At 33.2% G+C, this 25127-nt stretch overlaps 1 protein-coding gene across 1 annotated transcript; it reads left to right on the forward strand.

Annotated features, from left to right (window-relative positions):
• LOC124369969 (calexcitin-2-like) lies at positions 1-24364 on the forward strand. The gene is made up of 6 exons (XM_046828202.1): positions 1-64; positions 5724-5776; positions 14953-15072; positions 20011-20125; positions 21338-21435; positions 22679-24364. The coding sequence occupies exons 1-6, from the start codon at positions 7-9 to the stop codon at positions 22793-22795; spliced, it is 561 nt and encodes a 186-aa protein (XP_046684158.1). The 5' UTR covers positions 1-6; the 3' UTR covers positions 22796-24364.
• The last annotated feature ends 763 nt before the right edge of the window (positions 24365-25127 follow it).

A 25127-nucleotide genomic window follows, 5' to 3' on the forward strand; every position in this document is an offset into this window, starting at 1 on the left:
AGAAACATGGCGCTGTCACAGTTTAGGATGAAGAAGTTCATGTACTTATTCAACGTATTCTTTGGTAAGTTGTAATATAGAAATGTTAGTGTAGCGATAGTTTTTCTAAGAAATATAATTCGTAAATACGCAAAACTCTTATGTGTTAATTAAAAAAGCAATCAATGGGAACCTTTCAAATAAAAGCATTAATCAAAGACAAATGTTATATTTGACACGTATACTTACACGATATCTATAGATAAATTCATAGTTGACACAAAGCAATACCATATTACAGAGTTATTACTTCATCGATAAAACTGAGAAACTAAACCGTATGACTCCGGAGTCAATATTTACATAAGTGATATTTAAACCGGTATAAATGGCTGGTAAATTTTGTAAATAGAAATATGACCAAACATTTAGCTCTATGGTAAATTTCATGTCTCATTAATATACCAAATCAGTTATAAAATCATGATGACAAGGGATAACATAAGTTAAATTCTTGTGTGTTTTGTGCTCTTGTTTTTTGGTGTATAGAAGTGATTTGTATACATGTTTTGTACTAAAATTTTGTAACAGTTTGTATAGAATATATTTATCAATTGAAGTAAGCATTATTGTCCTGTAGTATAGAAAAACGTTAAATTGTAATAATTGATAACTTTGTAAGGACACAGGACAATCTTTAGTTAACAGATGTAGTTGGATGAAGAAATAAGATACAGCTATCAGGTAGCAAGTTGCAGAGTTTATCTTATCTGCCTTATCTCTGTCAGTGCTTGTCTCTACCTGCCCTTATCTGCACTGATATAATACTTATCTTTCTGTTTTGATTGGTCCATTTACTCTTATCTACCAACTAGAGTAGACCACACTAGAATTAATTGTTGTTTTCTGTTTGTTTGTCTGCTACAACTGATTGTTACTACTTATACGGTATTCTATCTCACATACATTGACATATACACTTTGATCGTACATCTTATGTATCACAAAAAATTTACGTTTTTGATCTTATAAACTGATATACCCAAAGAAGTGTGAACTGAAGAGCTCTGTTATCTACGAATAATCGCAATATGGGAGGTAAGAAAGGTGTTGGAACAAACACTACTAAAATTAGAAATTAATAAAAGCTTACTGACCAAATTCCTACCCTAGTAAAAACCCTTCTAAAATTTTCTAACTGTATGGGAACAAATGTTTACTGCTGTGCCAGCAGGCTGAAGAAGGACCTTGTTGAACACCACTAACTCCTGGTGATTTACTCAAGAACTTGAATTATCTAATCGATATTAGATTGGAGACAATTTTCTACTTCCATAACTTGTTTGAAAACACTATCTTCCAAGTTCAGTGCAGTTGGTTAGGATTAGTATAGAAGTGAGAGTTTCTACAAGTAGTGATTCCGCTTACAATAATTCGACAAAAATCCAAATAATACGAGCTCATTTTTGTAAGGCCACATGTTTTTTTTAAGATCCCGTCCCAGATACAATACTACATAATCCTCTTCAGACTGGAATAGACTACTAACTTTCTAGTTTCTTTGTTTTATGAATGTTTTGGAAAAAGAAAAAATGTAGCTAAAATTTGGAGTATTACATAAAAAAATAAAAACCAATCGCTCTAGATGCCTAGAATAACGAGAACTTGCTTACATATTAAACTATTAAAAATATATTAAAGCATTTATTTTCTTTGATTATACGTATATTTATTAATGTTTTCTTGAAGAAATTGAATATGTGTGTTAATAATAGAACGTTTGGCTAATCATGCTTATATTTTGTTACAATATAACAAGTTGAATTTTTAGGTGGATTATGTCTAAGCATTAAAAAAAACCTGATTATATATTTTGTTGTAAATTTTTGAATATTATCTTCTAAAAAAATAACCACGTTTTTATTTGATTGTAAAATTTGTAAAATAGAAAAATATGTACTACTTTCTTCAAGAAATCAAACTTATTCACTTATTTCTATAAGTAAATAAAATAATTAATTCGAGTATAGTCAGTAAATTTTTAAAGTTCGATTAGGAATTGCATAACAGTGTTATTTATTAAAAAAAATATAATTATTGTATTACTATTTTTTATTTACTCCAACATTTAAAAATGACCTTATGATATATTCATTCTGGCTCCCTAATAAAGTACTAAACCTAAGGTTTCCCTTTAAACCCCTATTTAATGAAGATTAAATTGCTCCTTAATACCCTCCAGTGAATCCTACATGTCTTACTCATTGATTCTGAATATTTTCATTTCATCCTATCCCCAAATATTCACTAATGTTACTCCTGAAAGGTTGACATTACGAAATACTCAATTGAATAGGATTTCATTTATCCTAACGTAACGTTCCTCCAATAGCCTGCACATGCCTAGATATGAGTGGTGTAAAACTTTTAACCACATCCAGCCACACCCTAAGGTTTTAGTATTAGGTAATATGTAAAGGTGTGTGCTGTACAAATAATCAGTAAAAAATCTTTAGAACTTTCCGATAAAATTCAACAGGCCCAAAACACTAAAGAACAAGTTGTGTTTAAAATAGTGAGTTTCGTCATAAAAATACTATTGCTATGTAACTTAAAACATTTTTAATTAATTTAATTTTATAACCTTATCATTTAGCAAATTCGATACATTTAATAATATACTTAATTTTGTGAAGACCAATATATAAAACACAAACTTTTTAACTCGCTGAGTATGTATTTTTTTCAAAACATCCAAAGAACGATTTCTTTTTAAAATTATATGTGTTGTCTAGAAAAAATATTAGTCGCGTATGATTTTAAATTATTTGCTTAAAATGATTACAAAATTATTTACAGTTGATTCTCAATCAATTGTAGGGCATTTATTTCGTCATCAGCAAACAGTCTCGTTGGACCTGGATGGCTAATGTCGATTACAATCACTAAGCGCTTAGAGAAGATTAATTATGAGCACCTGAATAGTGAAATAGGTTTGGATACGGACGTTCCTCACACAATTATACTGCACATCCGGTTATAAGGATATTCCACGTAAGGATGTTGTAATCAGTATTCGAGTGGAATATTCTTTATATTTTGTAAATCAAATGTTGTTAATAGCTATCTGTTTAGTTTGAAAGATTGCAATTAAGAGATTACATACTTCGAGAGAAAATAAATTACATTTGGAAATGAAAAGTGAAATGACTGCATATAACGTAGCTATAGTAGGAAGGCCTGACTCAATTTGAATGTTGAATTTAGTTCCAGTTCATCTTCCTTTTTATTGCAGCGCCTGTGCAACTGATGAGACAATGAGACCACCATTCCACCTATTTATAGGTGTCTATGATGTCGAAACGATGTAAAGGCTCACTTCGAGCTTCTTCGACGCCGATTCTCTTTGGATCTCTTCAGACGAATATGGCTCCAGATTCCAGGAGTCGAGTCTGAGACAGCGTCAGATACCAGACACTGTAATGACTGGTTGCACATTAAAAGGTATTGGTACCTTTTAATTTTTTACCTGGTGATTGGTATTGAAAGGTGGATTTACTGATGATGGATGCCAACTCACCGATGTTGATAGCTTCTTGCCTCGCTTCATCCGAGGGGGGACTTCCAGCTCGTCCAGGGCTTCTAGGGCTGCAGTGGGATCCATGGAAGAAAGGGTCACTTGCAACACCTTTCTGTTGTTGCTGGCATCAAGGTAAGGGCACAGGCTTATAGAAGAACTGTCTGTCCATCGCACACGAGGGGAGTTCAGCGTGACGCTACTTCGGCAACCGCGTTCACAAAGGGTATGGGGACCCGGGGCAACACCTCCAGTATTCGACACAAACGACAATGAAAAATAGGGCACCAAAACCCAGAACTACTCTGCCGGCGAGTGCGAGAAAGAGGGGCACGAGACCCAAGACGAGACTGAGACTCCTACTACTAGAACAAAGGGCCTCTGTGTGTGACCTTGACCGGAGCACGTGATGCTCAGATCGACTCCGACGGCACAACTTCTAACGAATACGAGAAAAGAGAACATCGAGACCCAACACGGTACTATTCTGCTAAAGATGGTGAAGAACAAAGTGCGAGACTCTGAGTAACCGTGACCGGACCATAGCTCCAGAACGCCTTTGACCATAAAACTAACCGCTAAGGTGTCTAAGGGACGCTCCTGGTCGATAGGCAGACAGACAGACAGGATCACGTAATGAGTCCGCGAATGAGAGGCGGTCGTTAGATCAGACGATATGTCCAAAGGTTACAGGATGAGCTCACCAGTTACTGACTTTGCTATGAACTATTTCAAAGTACCAAGGAAGATATTTAAAAAATAAACCCTATTCTATCGGATATATTGTAAATACGTTTTTACATTTCACGAGAATTGGTAGAAATTTGCAGTAGAACTTGGATGTTACAATCGTGTACCAAAAAAACTGTTAAACTCTAATTGAAGTTCAAATAATAATTATTACACTTTAAAAATCTCCACCATTGTATTGAAAGATTCAATAATGAAGTAATGCTAAATACGATCAATAATACAATAAAATTGTCATTACAGTATAATTATTCACTCCCCAATTGCCCCAACGCATTATCACGAGTTTTCATTGAGGTAGAGTTCAATTTACTGATCCCAGCGGTTTGCTATGTGTTCATCAACAGAATAAATTGTGTGGAATTCTCAATCGAGCCTGCAAATCATTCTTACTTGAAAAGTCTAATGGATTCTGAGCGTTTTTTAAGTAACTTGATACTAACGTATTAAGACATAAGATGCTCAAAGCAGAATTTCTGTGAGATTGAGTTTTTAGGTTGTCCCTGTAAGTGTTGTATCAATGTACACCACCGCCCTTAGTCGAGACACATGTGTATCAGCAATAGAGGGCCACTTCCAGAATGTACATGCAGGGTGAAGTCAGTAATACCACACTCCTAAATGCATTTATAATTGAAGAAAAGTTTATTTTCTTTTTACAGTATGTATATGAAATACATCTGAAGGGAGAAACATGTTTACATTCATAAAAAAAACCTTAATTCCTCAACGAACAAATTTTGAAAAGGGATAATAAAACGGGCATAAATGGATAAAGCTATAAACTCATATATATATATATATATACGAGTACCGTAAAAATTATAATCATGATTTTATCTCCAGTTTTTTCTATTTGGACCTGATTTAAAAACTGCCTTCATTTCCTACTTTGAAAGCCTGTATTTCCCCGAGGAGTGATAAAAATATTTTGGGTCTTCAGGAAATATATTTTATCCACCATATATCTGAATTTATGAGTTTAGAATAAAAAACATTTTCTCAGCCGAAAATGATAGCATTGCCATATAAAAAAATTACAGGCACAAATTAAATTTAAGTAACAAAACAAAATAAAATTCACGTATGTAAATGTGCTATTAAAATTCAGGTTTCAATGTTTTACTTACTATCTTTGTCAAAACCAGTGGCATTAGGTTTAGATGGTTTGAGAAACGGTCTAGAAAATGTCGAAGGTGTAACAATTGACGACAGTAAAATAGTCAACTGAATGAAACTGTCATTTGCAAGTATAAGTTTTAGTAGGCACGTTTCTGTCTATGTTTTCTCTTTTTATTCAAATGTATAAATATGCGACGGAGGAGACCTGCGATAAAAGTAGTAATCTAAGTTTTAAAAATAATTATTCATTAGTTTAGCAAATATCCTTTCACGTAATTTTGGTTTCAAATTACAGATACCAACCGAAGCGGGACGATAGACAAAAAGGACTTTGACATGGCGACAGAGGTAAGATTACAATATCAAATCATGAACTTGTATTTAATACACTTGAATCTAAGTTTTATTTGCATCTAGTAATGCCTTGGATGTATTACATTAAACTAATATAGATTATTTTAAAAGTATAAAATTTTTTATAATTCAATTCCTATCAATAGTATCTCTAACGTAGGTATAATGTAACGTTATAATTAGTGAGAAATAGCTTGATATTTGCAGTTTGATATTGCCATGGTAATTATCTCTCAACCTCTGTTTTGGCTATTTACAATTTACTTACAATATCATTGCTTATTACAACTCATATTACCTGATCACTTCTCAAAACACCATTTGTTTGATCAGCCACCATTGGTTCGTTTATGCGATGGAATGATTGTGAAGGAAACAGGATTTTCCAGACATTCACCATCGTTCAGTGATAGAAAAAACAGTAACACGACGTTTCGTGATCTACAGTCTGACCTCTTCCTCAGTTAAATGTCGCAGATGCAACATCCTGGGTTGGTCGTCCAGTGCAACCCTATTATGACCTTTATTCTGTATCTCAGTTTAATAATTAGTGTTTTGCTTTTATTAAGCGCATATTTTAGAATTAGTTGGCACACAAGATAGTATTCGCGATTATTGTCCTATGCTTGTCACTACGCTCAGGTATGATTTGTTTTTGTTTTGTTTTAACCTAGACTGTAGTTATGACATAACACGTTGTGTCTGGTTAGTATTTACCTGAAGAAGAGATAAGATTGCAGATTTCGAATCGTCGTTACTGATTTTGAGTATCACGAAACTATGGTAAATGACCGAAGCAGTCATATACCTTCACAATCATTCCATCGCCAAAAACTAACTTTAAACAAATAACTTTATTATACGCTAGAATTTTAAAATTATCCATACGTTATTACAAAGTATATGGGACACAGTGCACTTATTACTCGTACATCTCGTATAACCTGAATTTACCATACCGTAACACGATAGAATGTCAAAATAAAACAGACTGTTAGTAGAAATGAGTTTTGCAGGGATTACATTGTAAAGTTGTGCTTATTACATCTCATATTATCTGATTACTTCTCAGAACACCATATCGTAACACGATAGAATGTCAAAATGAAATAGACTGTTAGTATAAATGAGTTTTGCAGGGATTATATTGTACAGATTGTGCTTATCACATCTCATATTATCTTATTACTTCTCAGAACACCATATCGTAACACGATAGAATGATAAAATGAAATATACTGTTAGTTTAAATGAGTTTTCCAGGGATTATATTGTACAGATTGTGCTTATCACATCTCATATTATCTTATTACTTCTCAGAACACCATATCGTAACACGATAGAATGATAAAATGAAATATACTGTTAGTTTAAATGAGTTTTCCAGGGATTATATTGTACAGATTGTGCTTATCACATCTTATATTATCTGATTACTTCTCAGAACACCACATCTTAACACGATAGAATGTCAAAATGAAATAGACTGTTAGTATAAATGAGTTTTGCAGGGATTATATTGTACAGATTGTGCTTATCACATCTCATATTATCTTATTACTTCTCAGAACACCATATCGTAACACGATAGAATGATAAAATGAAATATACTGTTAGTTTAAATGAGTTTTGCAGGGATTATATTGTACAGATTGTGCTTATCACATCTTATATTATCTGATTACTTCTCAGAACACCACATCTTAACACGATAGAATGTCAAAATAATGTAGACTGGTAGTACAAATCAGTACTGCACGGATTTTAAGGCAAAGTCTGTAAATAAATATTACCTGGAAAATTCTCTCGTCACAATTTATTGACTACACGTGTGTCACAGTGTGTTTTGTTGACTTGAAGCAATATTGGAAACAGAAAAAAATAAAATAGTTTCCACGAGAGCTGGCAGTAAACACATCAAGGGTTCTGGTGGGTAATTCAATTCCACTCAGCTTTTACACTGTTTATGACATTGCCAACCTTGTGTGAGTGATGTCATACAACCTTCTATAAGGCTGATCCTCATACCTAACTTCAGTGATATTTTTTACTTCACACTAGCGACATTTCTAGTTGGAAGGTGGGCAACTACTGCATATTACACAAGCTGTACTTTGTAATACGTAAGAGCTGGCTGTAATAAAACTACCTTGACCTTTACAACTTGAGAACTCTGTTAAACCTCATGCAATTTTATACCCTTATATTTTAAGGCGTTACCGTAAATGCCTCAATTTGAAGATATGGTTAATAGACATACAGACGACTTTTAGTTTTTTAAGTGTTTACTTTTTATATATTTAAACGATAAAGTTCAAAAGGGTTTGAGATTTTGTTTCTGAAAATTATAAAGAAAAGAGTTTGTTTGCGGATTAATGATATCTGTAAAATGAGACACCTCGAATGTACCACTAAAAATGAGAGAGTTAATGTACACGAGGTTTAACATTGTTCTTATGAGGCTACCATCAAGATAGCAGCCAACACTGCTGGCTCTTGACAACATAATGATTAATCGTTGTCGGCTTGTCGTCCCGAACCCTTCAAAAAGAGAAAGAAAAATAAGAAGAGCTCTTGACTCTTCTTTATTTTATTTCTCTAGAATATTAGGCTAGTAAGTGTCTAATATACTGATTTTAATGTGGAAAAAAGTGTTAACTTCATTAAGAGGGAATTATACCACAATTTTGGATCCGGTTTATTTCAACGAACTAATTTTGGTGAAAATCTAGTTTCGTAAATAAATATCTCCGGTTATCATCTTATGATAAACGCGCTAGAAGTTAGAACTCTCTTGTGGAAGGAGTAGTCAAGCCTTACAACTGTGGATAAAATCAAAGCTCAGAACTTTCCACCCATTTCTTTCCCATAGCACTAGTTTATCCGAAGGTCAGCTGTATTTGAATCTTCTACAACAGGGTTAATTGAAATGTGTCTAGGGTAAAAATACTAGCATTTATGATACTGACAAGTCATATACAAGTCTCGTACATTTTTTTGAATCCCTTAAATATGCTAATCCCCAAGTTCCCTTAAGGTAGGGAATACCCGTTGTAAGCCTTTCCCAAGCCTTATCTGAGAGTCTTAAGAGGCTTTATTGTTTTACACACATTGTGGTCCTGCATAAATGTATTGATTGCACAGCTTTCATAGCTTACACACTATAATATATGTGGCTTGTTCCAACTACAAGTCTATAGCCGGGAAAATTGCCTCTTGCAGAATATTTTATAATTTCTACTTTGGTTTATTTTGCTGAAGAAATTGAGAAACTCATGTTTCATACTGCCCGTGTATAATATTTATATATAAATATTTAGTAATGGGTATATTTATGTATTTAGTTGTAATTGCTAATAGAGGTCGTTGGCAACATTGTCTGGTAGATTTTCGACAAGTGTCCAACGAGCCAGCGACTGAGAACGTTTGTTTAGTTAGCACTAACCAGGGACAAGTACTGTTATAAGGGCAAGAGTGACATCAACTACCTGTAAATTTGGCATTCATAAATTCAGCGTAGTTGGTATACAGTAAGGAAGATAAACTATCTGTTAGAGAAGATTAAGGATTACATTATCCCATTTTACAAGCGAATATAATTGGAGTTGAAAGTACCTGAGATTATAGTCCACTTGCACTAACGAACATTTTATCGTTTTATCATAAACTAAGTTGAATAAATTATGTAGATAACGACTGTTGTTACAAAGGAATTATAGTGCAGATTCATTAAACCAAGCACAGAATATTTAAGTAATTTATTTCGTCGCGTATTTACTATTTAATTACTTATAAGCAAAGAGATCGGAATTTTTCTTCAAAAATAAGTGCTTTTCAATGAGTTCTTTTTGCACTACACCATTTTCATTAATAGTACAAGTTGTTTTGAAAGTTTACTGTATGTGTTTTTATCATGTAGAACCAAAGTTTTTAACTTTATCGGAAAAAATGCACATCAAGCATCAGGATAAAAAAACTACATTAATATTACAAAAATTATACGACATTGGCCTTAGAATGGTAAAAATAACAGATTTTTCAATAGAAAAATAACCAAAATCAATTATTTATCTGAAGAAAATAGTAATTATAGTCGATGAATAAATAGTAGATTTATGTCTATCAGATCGTCTTTGTCAGGACAGTGTAGCAGTAGAGTTTAGTCTCCTATACTGGCTGGGAAGAGATAGCAAAACTCTCAATCTGTAACTGAGTACGCTGTAACACAGTGACAGCTGAAATCTGCTGTCTGACTGTGTCTGAAGAGACGAAACAACGTCGAAACAGCTTCACTCGCCGGAGTATCGCCTCCTTTGCTCAAATTTAGTTTCCTTAGGTAGCCAAAGCTCAGTGGTGGTACTGCAACCATAAAAAAATAGAAGGGTTGTTTTATTTTTGTATTCGTACTATCTATTTTAACTCTGAGGAGTATATTTTAACTTAGATTGCGGCGCCTAGTCAACATATTTCGTCTCTTCAGACACAGTCAGACAGCAGATTTCAGCTGTCACTGTGTTACAGCGTACTCAGTTACAGATTGAGAGTTTTGCTATCTCTTCGAGTACCCTCCCGACGAGTGTAAGACCTAGTAATTATATTGTTTACGAAAGCTCTTCACAAATCCTGCCTTTCATTGCAGAAATTCTTAAAAATATATAAAACATATGTAAAAATCTCATCTCATTCAAAAGAATAAAAACTGTATTAATTTTGTATATTCTAATTGCGAACATTATTATTAGAGTTTCTAGAAAATTAAAGGATTTGTCTTACATTGTACTTATCAGTGAACTATGAATAATCTAAATTAACTCATTATTGACCTTTTAAAACATGTTAAAAACATTTTAATTTCGTTCTTTTTTTTACAATGTTTGCATAAAACCCAAAACCCTCTCTAGGAGGGAAAAAATTAAATACATCCTAATTCGAAAAATCAGCTTTACATTGTGTTTCAAATGTTAAATACGACCTTCTATAAAATGTTATTAACACTCCTTCTTCCTTATCAAAAGGAAAAGTTCAATATTGTATATGAATGAAGTAATTTAAATGAAAATTAATATTTAAGTTCTTCTTGGGGCACCGACTTATGACAAGTTATTAAATTTATTGACAATGAATGACTTTAATCTCTAACTCCACTCCTGTCACCAAATGAAAAATAAAAATTTATTATCAATTTATTATTCTAATTCGAACTAAAATTGATTTCGAACGAAAATCAACAGTTTTGCTTTCATACCTATTATATAAGCGAGTTTTTTACGCCTTCCTTTTACAACTACTGAAAAATGTTTTAAAACTTTTTTAAATAGCTAGGATGTTTACTGCCATCTTGGATGTGCCTTACTGGAATAAATTTATTTTATCAAATATAAATGTAAATCTGTATTTAGAGTTAAAGATACATAGGATTTTTTTAATCCTTTAAACTAAAATGAACACACTGTCGAAAAAGTTGTATTCATATTTGTTGTCCTAAATACATTTGAGATAAAACTGAATGACAATTGACTCTACATTGTATTATTATAAATTATATGTTACTCAGTATTTATACCGAGGGTTATAGTATGTGGACAATGCAATTCACATAGTGAATCTTGTCGACTGCATAAATAATGATCATAAGTAATATTATCACTATTTAACTAACCGTCCTCATATCATTTACCTGCGGTAGTTCAAAAGTTGTTGGGATAGTATATATGTAAAATGCAATATTACAAAAACATACAACTATTTTCTTATGCATTTTGTATAGTATGTGAATAATAAGTTACCTAAACAATAAAACGTATGAAAAATGGGTTTTTAATTATTTTTAACACTCTTTTCACTTTAATAACGAATAAAATTAAAACAAAATTTATTCGAAGCGACGAGATTACCATTGTAAAATAGTTAAGAAGTTATGAATAACTTCTACACAAATATAAGCTAAATCGAACTGTCTGAAATTATCTATTTACGTTAAACTATATTAAAATAAAGTGGAAATTCCTCAAAAGCAATGGTGGATAGGTGAATGAAAGGTAAAAAGTGAAGAAAAAACGTCTCGCCTTGCATAATCAGAAACGAGTACTTGTAAAAACGTATAAATGCACCCACGCATTGTGTAATTGATATAAGAAAAAGTTGCTATTTGAACAGTTTAATATTTTATCACGTATTTTTGACGTATAAATAAAAAGTTATAATTATTGTGAATCTTATAATAAAATGTTACATTTAATCCAATATGTCATGACAAAAAACTTAGTGAAACAAAGAGCTTAATGAAAAATAGTCCTTTTTTGCTATGTTTTATTTAAGCTAATTTTTACATGTTAACTTTTTCTTATTTAAAACCACTATTGCCTCGTAATGTATATTATGCAGGATTTTAACAAGGAAAACTGCGGACAAGGAACAAGGAAAAAATTAGGTTCGATTTAATACAATGAAGATTTCATTTTAATAGTTTGAAAGCAATCAGTTTTGTACATTTTAAGTAAGGTATGAATCACCCCTATTTCGTAGTAATATTAGTAGATTGTTTTCTAATTCTGTGTGTTTTCACAGGTGGAGTCAATAGCCATTGTTTGTTAAAAAGTCGTTTATTAAACTGTTATGTATAAGTAGAAGTTAAAACTTGTTCATTCAACTACCATGAAATAAACGTTATACTTAAATTTTATGTTTAAAGCAGTTCATATGTTTGCATGAACATAGTTTTCTTCGAAAGTTGTTTAAAGGTGTTCATTCAATCTGTTAAAACATTCTCACTAAATAAGGAAGTCCCATTACTTGGGAAGGTTTTTACTAAAGAGAACGGAAAATTAATTAGGCAGTTGTGGTGCTGAGTATTATTGGTTTTACCCTTAACCTCCGTCTATTATAATTTAACTTAAATTAAATTTTTCTGAAAATTAAAACAATCTAAAACTGTTAATACTGGAAATCGATAGCGTCAATTAACATAAATTTTTATATTAGTATATAAAGTACTTTGATATATTCTATGTGACTTACAAATATGTAATTTCACCCAAAAAATCAAAGTAATACCAGAAATAGATAACGAACTTTTTATAAAATAAATGATCCAAACTCGTCTAAAACCTACCGGGATTAAAATGAAATGTATTATCATAGAAACTAATAGAAAGAGAACATGAATTGCCTTCTAGGCATGACAAAAATCCTATGAATTTTTTCTAGGTCTAATAATGAATTTAATAAAGTTACTAACCATAATGTAAAGTACATTCACCGATGTATCATTCTTTAAGACATCGTTTTTCTACTTTCTCGTAGAAAAATATAAATTTGGATTGGGAAAACCTGAGATCAACCTTTTAGTATTTCCAGTAGTCAGTAATAGTTATTATGTTTTAACATAATTTACTATTTAAATGTTTGTGTATAAGTTAAATGTCATAGCATAATGAAAACTATGATGTGATAAACCAGGTTGCTCAATATATATATATATATATATATATATATATATTGAGCAACCTGTAGTATATATATATATATAGTATATATATATATATATATACTAGTCATATAGATAACAAATGGCTATAGGTGCTGATTAAAAAAGTGATGTAAAACATTAAAACTGAATCGTGTGGATCGGTAAAATATGCGATGCAATAACGGGATAACTTCTCAATCTCACTGTAAAGAACCACAAAAGCTGTGAGGTATTTTGTTGCCTAAGCATTCTGTAACTGAGCATTCCCACTGTAATTGATAATTCTTGAATTGTAAGTGCTTGCCAAGAAAATGTTTTAAAACTCTGTAACGAAATACCTGTTCTCGTAGTGTAGACGGTGTGAGGTAAGACGTTTTCTGTAGTGTAAAGTTTCGTAATTTGATGTACGTAATAAACCGGCTTTGTGCAGTAAAACAAAAGTTGTAAACGTATCTAACAGTTCTCCCCTGCAATACTGAACGTTAATGTATTCGGCTTCCGTCGCACAAAGTTCGAGGTCCTAATATTATTCGTTACCATAGAAACTGGCGCTTGAGTTGTCCACCTAACTTTTAGAGAGCATAATTGGGATTGAATATGGGACGTTTCACATTGAATTCATCCGAGTAAATAAATGTGGTTTTTGCCACCGCATTAGTGCGTTGACAAGTAGGTATTTAGTTCCGGATCTGCAAAAAGTATGCAATGGGTGTGGCAAAATATGTCCTAAGACAAGGTGAGATAATCAGGATTGTGTATTTATTAATAAGTTGCAGCAAAGGGAGAAGTGATGAGGTAATATATGTTATAATAAGGAAAACTCATTGTATTAATAGTCTATATAATTTTTACATCCCATTCAATTATTGTCTACTGAAAGGTAATCAGGTAACATGAGTTGAGATAAGACCAAACTCTGTTACGAAATACTTGCAGTGCTTATTTGTTCGCCATAGTTTTATTTTTATTCAAATTGAGTTTTGCTTTAACACTTGAAACATTTGATAATTTTATTTCTTGGATCAAACTAGACCTGTGAAGAAATTAAATTAAGCAAAAAGTCATACATTAAATTAGCTAATCAAACGATCAGTCAGTCATCGTAGACCGCTTTAGTTGCAAGTTTTGAAAAATAAAACTAAGAAGGGAACTAATGTAGAGCTACGGTATGATTTTGCGTGTTTAAACCAATAATTAGAATAAATAGGCCCAATACCGTTTCATTTTTATTTCTGCCATGACGATTGCCATTTATTAATGACCTTTGATCAGTTTTCAGTTATTAGTTGGTCAGTTCAGACCTATTGTGAGCTGCATTATTTAGTTCGTTCTTAATGATTAGTGTTTTCTTTTTATTAAGAAGCATCTTTCAGAAGTAGGATACACAGAGTTCAAATACAAATTGCTTGTTGTGGTTCTGACATGCGTGTCACAACGCTCTGGTATAATTTGTTTATTTTAACCTAGATTGTATTTACGTGTCAGGTTAGTTATCCATCTGAGGAAGAGATCAGATTGCAGATCTCGAAACGTTGTGTTACTGAATCCATGTAACACTATACGATGAAAAGTTCTGTCTCCTTAACATCCCTTCCATCATTTAAAACAAACTTTAATCAAACAAATACGCATTTTTTATATAATTCCCAATTGTCTTATCACCGTTCCTCTGAGCTTAACCATAATGTTGAAAATGTTCCAGAACATCTGCAAGGTGCGGGGATGGAAGAAGGGCGATCCACAATACGAGAAAACTAAGACCGTACTCAATAATGTGTGGATTGGTTTACAGGCAAAGGCCGATGCTGACAATGATCAACAGGTATATGTATAACACTTACAGTTTTACATTTTTGTTAGTAAATATATGGAAGGATTATTGTCTTTCTCTAACAATGTCTCTACTTTAGAACCAAAACCAATGAATTTATAACAGTTTTAATTCTGTTTCTGACCCTAAAAATATAGTTTTGATAATAACGTCCTACTCTGACAAAAATTTTAATTATCAGTATCAATAACAGTAACCAACATTTTTGTTTTGGATTTAATTTGTTCATTTATATGATATAACAGTGTAGAATTTTTATGTTTAAACAATATTTTCCATTCCACAAATTTGAAGTAATTTTAACTTTGTGGCATGACCCGTTTTTTTAAAGCAGTTAGAAAGACAAAAACTTTGAACAAAATAAGTATAAATTGGAGTAACGTTACGGAAATTATAGTAAATTGTAGAAACATAACAAACTATGCCTCATCTTTTAGCACGTAAAATGTATGAATAGTTATAAAATGACAGTCTACAAAACAATAATATTTTGCAGCTTTAAATTTTAGCAAACTAACGTATAGTCATATTTTTTTATCAAATTTCGTAGTTCAGCAACATCTTTCATGTGAGGTGTTACAAGGTGTAGTCTGCTGAGAGGGGGTGCAATATTAATGAATTTTTCTTTGGTACAATAATAACTCTGATCAAGATACATATAAGGCATAGCAACAATCCCACAATTGGTTCATTCCTATAGCAAGTTCCATACATATCGTAACAGGAGAGAATCTAGATGCAGAGTTATTTGTCTAAAGCTTTGTCTCAGTATAGATGGAAAGGATAGAACTGGTCAGTAAGACAGGTATTTTGTCTGGACTGATAAGATAGAAAGACAAAGTTTAACTGAACTGGCCACTGACTTCCAAATACTTCTCTGCTAGCTTACTGTCTGTCTGTATGTCACAATCTGAAACATTTAAGTTTAAAAACTTTAATACCTTCATCTCTTACAATTTCTTGAACGAAAAAATAAACCAAACTTCACACAGAATATTAATAAATTGTTTCATAATATAATACATCTTTTATGAAAAAATAATTTTAGATACGAGTTTTTGTTTGTTTATATACAAATTTTATTCCCTCTTGATTAAAAATTGTATTTATAAGAGAAGATTGTTTTTATTTTTTTGCAGAATATTTTATCCGGTACAAGAATGACTAGGGCCTTACTTTTTAGTAAAAAATGGCAAGTTATTCGACATTTTGCTCTCTAACAAAAATGTTAAGAGTGTTAAATATTATTTATGCAACAAATTCACTATTAGGAGTAGGAAACCTTTTGGAGGAGAATATAAAATATTTGTTTTACAAAATATATTGAGGTGCTGCCGAAGCCTGCACTGATGTCAACGAAAGAAAAACATCCCTCGAGATAGAACCGATCAGTAAAATATCAAATTCTAGAGGGGCTGATCAGAAATATAAATTGAATTGTAATGGAAAGGCAGTTATGTACCGTGCAAAAAACTTAAATAGTCACGTCATGCCGCGCGGCCTGCCTTAATTGGGATTCTCGAGAAAGATAAGATAACAGCGACAACAATACCGACCGCAATATCTGGAAATGCTTGTTGATTGATGGAAGGTTAGTTCTGTTACTCAACTACATCGCTTTATAACGTTCTAAGTTAATTGAAAAAAGTTTAAGCGTTGGGGGCATATAACGGAATCTGACCTATCTCATATGTTCTATAATATTATTATGTACTACTACGTGTTTTGTTTAGTTTACTTTTGTGTGTTTGAGTTTGTTACTACTGTACTGTGTGTTTTAGTTGTTATAGTACTATAATATTTTATGATTTTTGCTGTGCATATTATTACATGTTGCAAATGGCGTACTTCTTAAAAGTGTTTGTAAAATAATATGTAAATCAATAGAGACAGTTTAGTCTCCAACTGTTATTAAAGAATACACAATATCCACATAAAATGTATTAAAGCAGCAAGATCAAAGTTTATAACAAGTTTTATTTAATCCCTGGTTTTTCATCCTCACAAATACCAATCTTTCTTATATTTATACGAAAAACATAATTGTTTCATTGAGACAAGTCTAAATACGCATAACGTATTATTAAAACAAGATTATACGTAATTTTTATTGTTTGCGGTATTCTAGGTAGTATATACTATTAAAACACTGTTGTTGAACTTAAATTATATTTTTAACGTGCAAGTTAAGGAAATTGTTCATGTTAAAATAAATAGACAGTGCAGAAAGCTATATCGTAGAAACTACTCATTCTGTTTATTATTTCTTTAAGTTTAGAAGGAAAATGAAAATAAGAAACCATATAAAACTTTTCAGTTTTATGACCATGACTGTTATTAAACGGAATTTTGTTTAAATTCTCCGCTCACTGAACTCTTCGGCACTTTGCGCTGCTTCGGCACTTCGTTTCAAGGCCAAGCTACTCGTCGTACAATGGATTATTTAACTGCTTACACCGGACAAAAGTGACCGATGTTTTTTAACTTGTATGATATTAGCAGTTGTTTCAGATATTAAAAGTTATATTTCAGAAATATCAGATTCCATGTAATGTAATTTAAAAAGATTGTAAAATTTAGCCGAATATGGAATAATCAATAAACATGTTCATTTAATCTTAAAATAATTGCCGTGGGGGTATAAGTGCACTATAATTTTAAAAAGGGGCTGTTGTATGTTATACGAAATATAGAATTGTAATGAGTTTTTAACAGTGAAACGCTTTTTAAATATAAAGTTTAGGCGTAAAAGAGAATTGTTACAACTTTATTAAATTAGGAATTAATTTTCCCGTTTTGAAATTGTCGTTTCACAGTTAAACATAACAAAACAATGTTTAGTTGCTTGATTTGTCCATCCGTGGTTTGGAGTTTGGGCTTTAGCATAAAAGATAAATACTGAAACTGCTCACCGAGGAAAACTAAACGTAAAAGTTTTCATTGAAATGAAGCGACCCTGGCTAATAGGGAAGTTATCTGTGGTCAAAACATTTCCGAGTAAGGAATTAGCAAAAAGTTTCAAAATTGACTTTTGTCCGTTTTAGCGGTTAAACACTCCACTGAGGCGTCGTTCCATTTTGAATGGTCTCGAGAGCTTTCTCCCAACTCCGTGACGTGACTTTGTCATATTGCCAATGGCGTACCCGCGCAGTGTAGCGGGTTCGGTGGTTATCGCGAGATAACCGAATCAAACAACGTCGAGCGTGGTTGCTGCTTGGATGAGTGACCGCTCAGCGATCCTGTCCTTGCAAGCAGCCTGCCCGGCCACTGGTGGTGGTTCGGAAGTCATCTCTAAGCTGTTGGTCCGCAGGTTAGATGTTAGAGAGAGTGTCTTAGCCGTAACTTCGCCTGGTAAAATGAAAAATCTTTGCTTTACTTTATAGCTAGACTTTATTTGATTTATTATAAAGTATCAGAGTTTGGTCGGGACGAGAAGTGAAGTGACGTTCCACCACCGCGTAGGTCTCCGGTAGTCGTACAATCTCCGGGGTTAAATCGAGCCGGATGTCCATCCACAATAATATGTGTGAACGTGCAATTCACATATAGCCCCTAGTGAGTAGGTTAATGATAGTGCTTTACACAAATCGCGCCAGACTAGGTTGTCGGTAGATCAACTCGCACCTGTAAACGAACAAATTGCAGCAAATTTAACCAGGTGAGAACGGGAATTTCCCACCGAGAAGTTCCTCGCCTCAGGTACGTATCCTTCTCCAGAGCTGCAAACGTTTCAGTGGACCGAAGGTAAGTTAGGTTACTTCCACCCACGAGTGAGCAAAGGCTGTACCTCAGCCGACGGAGTCCACCCCAGGTTAGCAAATCTGGTCGATCGTGGACGAACAATCTACTACGGCATTTAGCCTTTGTCTCATTTCCTGACCTTCTTTGGAAGGATGTTAAGTGTTCACGATAGGATAGCTATTTTACCGCGTAGGTCATGTGCATAGTTCTTTCGAACAAACCCACCAATGTACAGTTTGCGAGCGGTAGTGTCCAGGAAAAGGGTGCAACATTCATTTTTATAATCGTTAGGCAGGCTCCTGCTATGCACGAGAGGTAATCGATTAATGACTCCTATGGTAAATATGGTTCAAAAATTATACGGGTAGTAAAATCGAGGGTTGGTGATAATGAGTTACGTCACCCGACATTGGCTTTGTGTCGAAGACAAGATAGACTACAGAGCTACCTACTCACACAGGATTGCGCGCAGGGTGAGCTGAACGGCTTTGACCCTTGTGCCTATCACTGCGAGAAGCTCCAACTGCACCGATTCCACCTCATATGGCTGTGAGCTGCTTGTGGCCGAGGGATTCGAGGCAAAATCGAATCGGACGGTATCGGCCTGTAAATACCGCCACACTCCTATCAACTTCAGTAAATAAAACATCGCTTATTCTAGTCTTATACAAACCTAACAAAAAATAAACATTTTTTTTTCATTTCAAAAAGTGAAAGTTTAGAATGCCTTAATTTTCTAGTTGAAGTTAGGATTAATAAGCCCTCTCTAACAACCCACGGCAAAAAGGTGACTAACGGGCGGGTTATTCCATCTGCTTGCTAATACAGGATCGCTCACCGGTCACCCAACAAAGTATCAGAAACGCTCGATATTGATCCGGTTCTCACGATAAACGCCGTACCGGCTACATAAAATCATTGACACAATTACTTACATAAATCTTTCAAAGATAAATTATCTTAATGTAATTCGTAATGATATATGCCAAATAATTTGGATTAATTGTATTTTACTTTATCGTTGTATAATCGATATTCCTTATTTAGTACACATTTCTTAATTTTAGTTTGTTTATCCATGGTGTGCCTCATTACTTTACTCAAATAAGGGCAACCCCTAATCTTTTTATAGTCATACTTACATCCAAATTTCAATTTATAAAAGTTACTCTGTCTGTTTTTCCTTAGGTGACGAATGAGGAGTGGTGCAAAATGTGGGAAGAATATTCGCGCAACCCCAATAGTGTACTTGACTGGCAACTACAATTTCGTGACTTCATGTTTGATCTTGAAGACACATCAGGTAAATTTTGGTTTATCATTTTCTTACATTCATTTTTACTTTTTTAAGCTCATTTCTTTAATGTTCCATATCATATAGCATGGCAGATAGCGACATTCCTTTTATTCGAGTTTGTAATTTTTTATTGTTTTCTATTAACGCATTAAATTGATTTATTCATATTGGTAAATCTTTTACCACATATTGACAATCGATAATATTTTAATGAGATCGAATATGTAGTGTTTAAACTTCGTACTTCGTATGAAGAACAAAGTTTGCACACACACAAAATAAGGGGCAGTGGAATAGAGTATTTTTGGCGTCCTTATTTCCAAAGCAATTATTTCCCTTGTTTAGAATTACCTTTAACAAATCACTAAAAGAATGGTAAATTTAAATAAATCGTTGTAAATCGTAGAGCTCCCAGGAAACAATAACGAACTCGCCGTTGTTTCCTTGACCTAGAAATGTCTGGTTAGTACTCATGGGATAGAGTTTATTACTTTCATACACTTTTGCTTATCGTTTTACTTTTACCAATCGAATTGGATTACAAGATATATGTAGATCTTGTGGTATTTTTATGTAGTATACTGTGGCATAGTACTATAACGGATTACTAGATGAATCACCAAGAAAATATGAAATTACTTCTACCTATTTAGGATCTATGGAAATTGACGTATTCAGGTAAATCCTCACAGGTAACAGAGTACTGAGCAACATTCATTCTAACTGTTTTTTTTTAACGTTAATAGGCGTTCTCGGGGTTGCAAAACACCCCATGGGGTAAACAGTGTTAAGTAATATTAACGCCTACGTTAATAGGCGTTCTCGGGGTTGCAAACCACCCCATGGGGTAGACTGGGTTAAGTAATATTAACGCCTACGTTAATAGGCGTTCTCGGGGCTACAAAACTCCCCATGGGATAAACTGTGTTAAGTAATATTAACACCTACGTTAATAGGCGTTCTCGGGGTTACAAATATCCCCATGGGTTAAACTGAATTCCAACTATTTAGTACTTACGATAATGAACTTTCTCAGGCTCACGCAAATTCCCATGGGTTAAATTGTGTAAATAACATTGAAGAATTTTTTAAATCAAATTGTGAATTTTATTTCCATTGTGCTTAGTTATTTATACATCACGATGGCAGAGTGGAACACTAGTATGATGTACTTTCGCTTGAATTGTTCGATGTAACTAAGTGAACTGAACGTTGCAGGTGATGGCGCCATCGACGAGGAGGAGTTTGCAATGATATGTTCCAGTTACAATGTTCCCGAGCAGAACGCCCGAGATGCCTTCCGCAAGTTTTCTCGTGTAAGTGACACAAACACTACTTTTCTCGTCAAGCCTTATTTTAAAAATCTTTTCTGTCATATTTTATTATATTGAAACCTTATAAAACACACGAATTTTGGATATCTTGTATCAAATTTGTGGAAATATCTATTGTTTTGTCATATACGAGTATTCTTAGTTACAAAAATGGGTATCTTTAACTTTAGTTTCAGTGCAAAAGTTTTAATATCAATCTGATGATATAAAGCTACAGACCGTTTCACTATAAGTTCTGGAGAGGAAAATGAATTTCCAATCCAGTCTTGAGATAGGATTTTCAGTGAGTATTTTTATTGCCAAAGTTGTCAAATATTAAAAGTTAGTTATCTACGATCACGAGTACTCCCAATAGCATTGTGAAGTTGACTTAGTTTATTTTCGTACTGCCTTATGATCCAAGTGTACAGGCAGACATCTTGGTTTAGTTCCTTAACCACAACATTGAACCTCAAAATTTTACATCCTTATTTGAGGTTGTAAATTAATAGGAGACGTCATTAAATTACATGTATTTCCCCGAGCGACACATAATTTGAGAGATGGTACTATTTCTAAGTATATATTTCTAACATGCGTTATATTTGCAGTTGTGTATTTTGATATGGTCAATAGCTTTCTTTACAGCTTTTCTTAACATAACACTATATATTCTATTCAATAAGTTTATAGCTGAAAAACGTTTAACCATTGATTCTCCATTTAATATCAGAAACTGTTTGTGTAACCAGTTACTATCCACATAACTTGTCACATCACTGTGGTATGTGTTTGGGTATAAATTCAATTTTCGATAATAGGTCTCTCGTAGGAAATATACGACTTATTTATTAGAGCAATACCTGAAAAGTTTGGGTTGTCCATTTAATTTCTCAAACAACGAACAACACTAAACGTATTTGCTGTTGTGTGTCACTAATTTTGTAAACAGCTCTTCTATTAGCACAAGTAAGAAGTATTATAAAATTCTGCATATTACTGTAAGTCATTCTGATCTGTATTATACCAACTAGGAAAAATAATTCACCAGAGTGGAGAAGTTTGCGGATCTGTGGGTAGAATACTTTGCCTCAAAGAGCCCTGACCGCGCCCGAAAACTTCATTTTCAAAGTTACCAGGTTGGAAAGGATCGTACCTTGAAGAAGAGTTATTTTGCTCTAAAAGACCTTATCTAGTTTGGCACTTCTGTATTGTACCAGCTTATGATTTCTCTGTCGTTTTGCAGAATGGGACCTTAGAAATCACACGGGAAAAGTTTGGGGAGCTGTGGGTAGAATACTTCGCCTCGGAGGATCCATCCGCCCCAGGGAACTTCATCTTCGGAGTTACCAAGTTCGAATAGGCTCATACCTTGTCAGAGAGCCGATTTCCTATAACAGACGGTAGCTAGTAAGGTATTTCCGGGGTGGGAAGTGTCAAAAGCATTTGTTAAAAATTTTGGTGATAGTGTTTTTCATCTTGGGTAGGTTTCTAATGATGTAATTTGAATACTGTTCGGTTAAAGTTGGTGATATTTAAAGAATTGAATCGTTAAACCATTGGTATAATGTAGGGTTAAAAGGTGTTCATTGTAGGAAATTTAGAAATTTAATAAAAGCTGTAACGATTGCATGTTGTTTTTACACTTATATTTATTTTAAAAGTGGGGGACGTTAAAATGTGTAATAAAAAGGAATAAATTTACATATAATCGATATAACGTCAAACTTAACAACTTAAAAATTAACTGACTATATACACATCGCACTTTATCTATACAATACACGAGGGCTAAATGAATTTTCCTCATAACTTCCCGTTGTTTTACGTTTCACCCATTTCTGACAATACATCCATTGAACATTTTTCCTAGCTTTGGGCTTTATGTGACAGAAACTGGGTATGAAATTTAGTTCTTCCTAAAGCTGTTTAAAATAATTACTTTAATTGTGTACACAAGGTAAATTACAAAAATATTGTACTTTACTTTTAGAAATTAATCAAGTTTTACAATAAAAACCAACTAAAGCCGTTATGAAAAGACCAAACTTTATTCTACTCTTAGACTACATAATTGTCTTAAATTAAATGTATTTTATCTCATTAAGTCTAATACATCCACCTGGATATTTTTCTGTTGTATTTGTATGGTTCAATTACTTTTTAAACTTTCTTTATACCGTTCGTCCATTCTTGCAATTTACTCCTAACTTGAATTAAATTATTATAATTGAAGATTTATCTACGTCAAATTAACCTGATATATTATGTAATTTTCAATTACAAAAAACTTTTGAGTAATACCTAATTTATAAATACATTCTGATGAGTAGATCTAACCACAAACCGAACTCATAACAAGGTCTGTTTCTCCCTTTAAAATGATTTTTATGCTAAGGTTTAAAAGAAATAATGGAGAAACCTTATTTTAAACTTCGTACTTCAGTAAATATTTTATTTCTTACCTCGAATATGTCTTAAACCAGCTACTCCGTGAATTGGCAGGAGATCTTTAGTTGTCTAGCTTTTGTCGGAATATCACGTTTCCGGGGCATCGTAAATCGAATTAGCTCTCAAACATCGGCTTGTGTATTTGGCAATTTTAACACTTCACATTTTCGCTTTACTGTATTTTGTTTTTACGGATTGTTTATATCTGCTTTATTATAAATTAGACCTTATTCCGCTGATAGAGAGCGGAAATGTAGTGCACTTTTTCACTCTCACACTTCTCTGTGCTGTCCACTCCAAACGTTCTTCGAGTAACTGAACAGACTTCTAAATTAAGTATATAACTAGAAATTAGATTTAATACAAAGTGTTTAATCGGAAAGAACTTTACACTCTACTAACATTTATTAAGATCTGCTGTACTCTTGTGTTGTACTAAAATGTGCATTAACACTGTTAATAAAGCTATGCTCATAATGTTTGAGTTTTGTGTTCCTTGATTCCTGTAGTTCCTTTTAGTACATAATTATTAGATTTAACAATACCATCAAAATGGGATCAATAAAAACACACACAAATGACCTCATTTCATTTTAGTCCTAGGGCCAAGAGAATTTCCTGTGTTTGTAGCAGAATCAATTTCAGTTATTTATGTTGGAACATAAGAACTACAACTACATAAGCGTGATTTGGAGTACATAGCTGATGTTTGATAACTAAACTGACTAAAACTACTTTTTCGGAGAGACCTTATTACGCATATTTTGTAAAGCCTGTATATCTTTGTGACGAGTTTCTTAAACAATGAGAAGGAGAGTTCATTCCTCTAGTAAGGTAAGGTGTTTTCCACATGGGAACTCAGATCAAGAGCTCAGATCACTGGCAGGATAAAAACCTATGATTGAAAGGATGAGGTACAAATCGTGGATTGTGGACTTAGTGACAGAAGTGTATCCCTCCACATACAACATCCCGTAGGAGTATCCCACTAGGACTAAATATACAAGGGCTATTTCATTGCAAATCCTGTAGTAGGTATTTAAGCGAACCTGATTTACAAACTGAGACGATTTTGGGCCTCATATAAGTGGAAGTGTATCCCTCCACCCCAATTCGTTCAGTGATGATATCAACCAGGATAATATACAAAAGGGTAATTTATTTACGACTTACTGTAGTAGTTGGATTCTGGCAAAGGTGTGATTTTAGCCAACCAGAATTACAGACTGAGATGACTTTGGGTC

The sequence above is a fragment of the Homalodisca vitripennis genome, chromosome X (assembly GCF_021130785.1).
Source record: "Homalodisca vitripennis isolate AUS2020 chromosome X, UT_GWSS_2.1, whole genome shotgun sequence".
In the NCBI taxonomy this organism is placed as follows: domain Eukaryota; kingdom Metazoa; phylum Arthropoda; class Insecta; order Hemiptera; family Cicadellidae; genus Homalodisca; species Homalodisca vitripennis.

Excerpts from the sequence above, each read along its gene's own strand:
- LOC124369969 (XM_046828202.1), top strand. The coding sequence starts at position 7 with ATGGCGCTGTCACAGTTTAGGATGAAGAAGTTCATGTACTTATTCAAC. Across the intron at positions 65-5,723 it reads CTTATTCAACGTATTCTTTG|ATACCAACCGAAGCGGGACG; the intron begins GTAAGTTGTAAT and ends TTCAAATTACAG. Across the intron at positions 15,073-20,010 it reads ATGCTGACAATGATCAACAG|GTGACGAATGAGGAGTGGTG; the intron begins GTATATGTATAA and ends GTTTTTCCTTAG.